This window comes from Sus scrofa, chromosome 2, assembly GCF_000003025.6.
Source record: "Sus scrofa isolate TJ Tabasco breed Duroc chromosome 2, Sscrofa11.1, whole genome shotgun sequence".
NCBI lineage: Eukaryota > Metazoa > Chordata > Mammalia > Artiodactyla > Suidae > Sus > Sus scrofa.
The window spans coordinates 62998346-63002157 of NC_010444.4; the positions used below are offsets into that span (position 1 = coordinate 62998346).

General features: G+C 39.5%; 1 protein-coding gene across 1 annotated transcript; it reads left to right on the forward strand.

Annotated features, from left to right (window-relative positions):
• On the forward strand, window positions 322-1254 carry LOC100511247 (olfactory receptor 7A17-like). The gene has a single exon (XM_003123409.2). The coding sequence runs from the start codon at window positions 322-324 to the stop codon at window positions 1252-1254; it is 933 nt and encodes a 310-aa protein (XP_003123457.2).

Here is a 3812-nt window from a genome sequence, read left to right on the forward strand (position 1 = left end):
ATAGACATTCCTATTCAGAGATGATTCAGGGATCACTTGAAAGGGAAATTCCCATAAAATATTATGGATATCAGTTTTTGAATACAAAATAAAAATTGTAGATTTTCAGCAATTTAGCAATGCCAATTTTGGTGCCACAACCATAGTATGTGGAAGTTCCTGGGTCAGGGATCAAGCCTGAACCACAGCAGTGACCTGGGCTGCTGCAGTGAAAATGCCATATCCTTAATCCACTGCATCACAGGGGAACTCCATGCAAAGCCAATTTTTAAGAAACTGGTCATGTTATTTCTTCTGTTTCCTGATAGTCACCTTTACCCCATGGAACCAGAGAATGATACACGAATTTCAGAATTTTATCTTCTGGGATTATCAAAGGAACCAGCATTGCAGCCTCTCACTTTTGGGCTTTTCCTCTCCATGTACCTGATCACTGTGTTTGGAAACCTGCTCATCATCCTGGCCGTCAGCCTAGAACCCCCACTCCACACACCCATGTACTTCTTCCTCTCTAACTTGTCCTTTGGAGACATTTGTTTCACCTCCACCACCATCCCAAAGATGCTACAGAACATTTGGACGCAGAGCAAAGTTATCACCTATGAAGGTTGCATCATCCAAATGTATTTTTTCATACTCTTTGCAGGATTGGATATCCTCCTCCTGACTGTGATGGCCTATGACCGCTTTGTGGCCATCTGCCACCCCCTACACTACACAGTCATCATGAAACCCTTGCTCTGTGGACTGCTGGTTCTGGCATCCTGGATCATGAGTGCCCTGAATTCCTTATTACAAAGCATAATGGTGTTGTGGCTGTCCTTCTGTACAGGCTTGGAAATCCCCCACTTTTTCTGTGAAATTAATCAGGTGGTCCAACTTGCCTGTTCTGACACCTCTCTTAATGACACAGTGATGTATTTTGCAGCAGGGGTGTATGGTGGAGCTTCCCTCACTGGAATTCTTTACTCATATTTTAAGATAGTTTCCTCCATACGAAGAATCTCATCAGTGCAGGGAAAGTATAAAGCATTTTCCACCTGTGCATCTCACCTTTCAGTTGTCTCCTTATTTTATTGTACAAGCCTAGGAGTGTACCTCAGCTCTTCTGCTACCCACAGCTCACACTCAAGTGCAGTCACCTCAGTGATGTACACAGTGGTCACACCCATGCTGAACCCCTTCATCTACAGTCTGAGGAACAAAGACATAAAGAAGGTTCTGAGAAGAACCATTGGGATGGCAGCTGTATAAAGTTCAATTGTCCTGGGGCTGAAAATTTATTTATGACATTAGGGCTCAAAGCCTCAGGGCTAGAACTTGCTATACATTAACCAGATTGTTGACATAGAGCTTTCTCTTTATTTCCTGGAATTCCCATTTTCTTGGATTAAACTTCTCCACACAATTTAAGGAACTCACTTTATTAAGCTTTTGCTCTGCCTGATATAGAGACAGCTTTTCCCTTTGTCCATATTCATACTTTCCCAAAGTTTTTCCAGACTTGGTTCAGAAATATTTGAAAATGTCCCTAATTTACATTGGACAACTGCAATTTCTTAAAAATAATATGTTATCAAATGACAAACCTCATGATAAGGAGTTTTACCCTAATTTTTCTGAATGAATGATCATTAGTTATTTTACTCCTATGGGGGAGGGGGGACTATTCTTGAAAACTAAGGCCATTTATGGTGTTTCATTGCTGAGGAAATACAAAATTCATACGTTACCTTCATCCATCATTTCTTTCCTTATTACAGTAACCTCTGTTCTTCACAGTGAAGACAGTATCATTGCTCCATTTAATTCTCAGCCTGTTGATACTAATGCTGTTGGCTAGGAATGTCTGACATGCTCACCTGAGCCAATGTTACTTTTGACAAGATCTCACAGATATTTTCTTGACCAAATCTACGCTTGGCTGAATTGGTCCTGTGCTTCTTCTTAGGAATGCATGATGCATCTCATCAGTATTTATTGGTAAATGTCAAAAACATAAATTCACAAGTCCTAGAGGATACACCACATGCCCAAGGGCCATACAAGTAGGTTTCTAGCAGAGAGAGAAAGAGATGGATAGAGAAAAAGAGAGGGGCCCTGCCTTTATTGTGTTGCAGGTGGGGTGGCTAGGATACTTCTAGTTCACTCCCCCCCTTTTTTTTATCTTTTTAGGGCTGCATCCATGGCATATGGAATTTCCAAGGCTAGGGGTTGAATCAGAGCTATAGCTTCCAGCCTATGCCATAGCCACAGCAATGCCAGATCCAAGCCAAGTCTGTGACCTACACTGCAGCTCATGGCAATGCCAGATCCTTAACCCACTGAGCAATTCTTGGATTGAACACACATCCTCATGGATATTACTTGGGTTCATCACCACTGAACAACAATAGGAACACCTAGTTCACTCTTTATTCATGAATTTAAAACACTATATCCCATCTCTTGGCTTAGAACATTGTGGGAGAAAGTATGAAAAAAAAAAAAGGGAAAAAAAGTATATATATGCATGAATGGGTCACTTTGCTGTACAGCAGAAATTGAAGTAACATTTTATATCAAGTATACTTTAATACAAACAATTAAAAAACAAAACATTAGCATGGAACTAGGTTATGGTAAGGGGAGAGTAGGTTCATACATGTGGCCATGTATCTATGTACTCAAGGCTTTCTGAAAGAAGAACTTCATGGGTGGGAGTGACCTTGGTGTTTATATAGTATCTGTGTGATACAACTGATAATTTGGTTATTTGACAAGGTTATGTTTAAAATGGATGCTTCAGAAACCAAAAGCAAATTTCAGGCACTTAATATTACAATCAAAATGCTTAATGCCAGATACTTACACTGCAAACATGTTACTGTGTTTTCTAACTGTTCTTCTCATTTTATTGGTTTTATGTGACTATTCCCCTATGTGTTCAGAATGCCTGCCATAGTCACTGGAACAACCTAATTATCACACATGTGTCTCTCAGTGAAGTCTACATGGAAAGGCAAATTTGGAATAAGTTGACCTAATATGATCTTAGTGTCAGAAAAGACCACAAATATGAAGAAGCAAAATGTAGAATCTCATATTTTGTTACTATGCAAGATATTTAGTTTTCATGCTATACACATATTTATTAAAGTATGGGAGATCAGTGCCCACAAGTGGGGGTTTTATTCATTGAGGTGAAGACTATTTACTCTATTTTGTATTTTACTGAGTTATCTTCCTGTTTCTGCTTGAAAACTTCTAATGCTCCCTACTAATATGACTCTTTCTACTGCTCTCCAAAAAATCTCCCCTTTCCTAATATATATAATAAATTCAAAGTGGTGGTGAATGAACAATGTCAATTTGTCAGTGTTGCATCTCCTACATGTTCAGGAATCACTTCATTCTTGGTGATCAGAGGATGATTGACCAACAGAGCCTGACATCCTGCCAGGCATGTGATGCAGGGTCACCAGTTCTTTTGCACAAACATGCGTGTCCATCCACCTCTCCCACCTAGAAGGGAACCTCCAGGGAGTCACTTGTTACAATAGTTATCTGAACTAAACTTGAATAACAAAATGATCATGAATGTTCTCTTCAAATATCAGAACAAATGACCAAAATGAAGAGGTGCAGATTGTTATCATTGCCCTCAGTTCTGTTCATTTTGGTTATTTTATCAGCTATTGCTGCATAACCATTCATTTTATGGCAAATTGGAGTCCATAGTACACTTACTCTCAAATGAAATTATATCCTGGTGAGCTGTACTGATTTCTATTGTCCTCCTCATGAGTGTGTAGTCAGCTGTCGGTCTCTAT

What these genes read in the sequence shown, in the direction of transcription:
- LOC100511247 (XM_003123409.2), top strand. Translation starts at nt 322, where the DNA reads ATGGAACCAGAGAATGATACACGAATTTCAGAATTTTATCTTCTGGGA.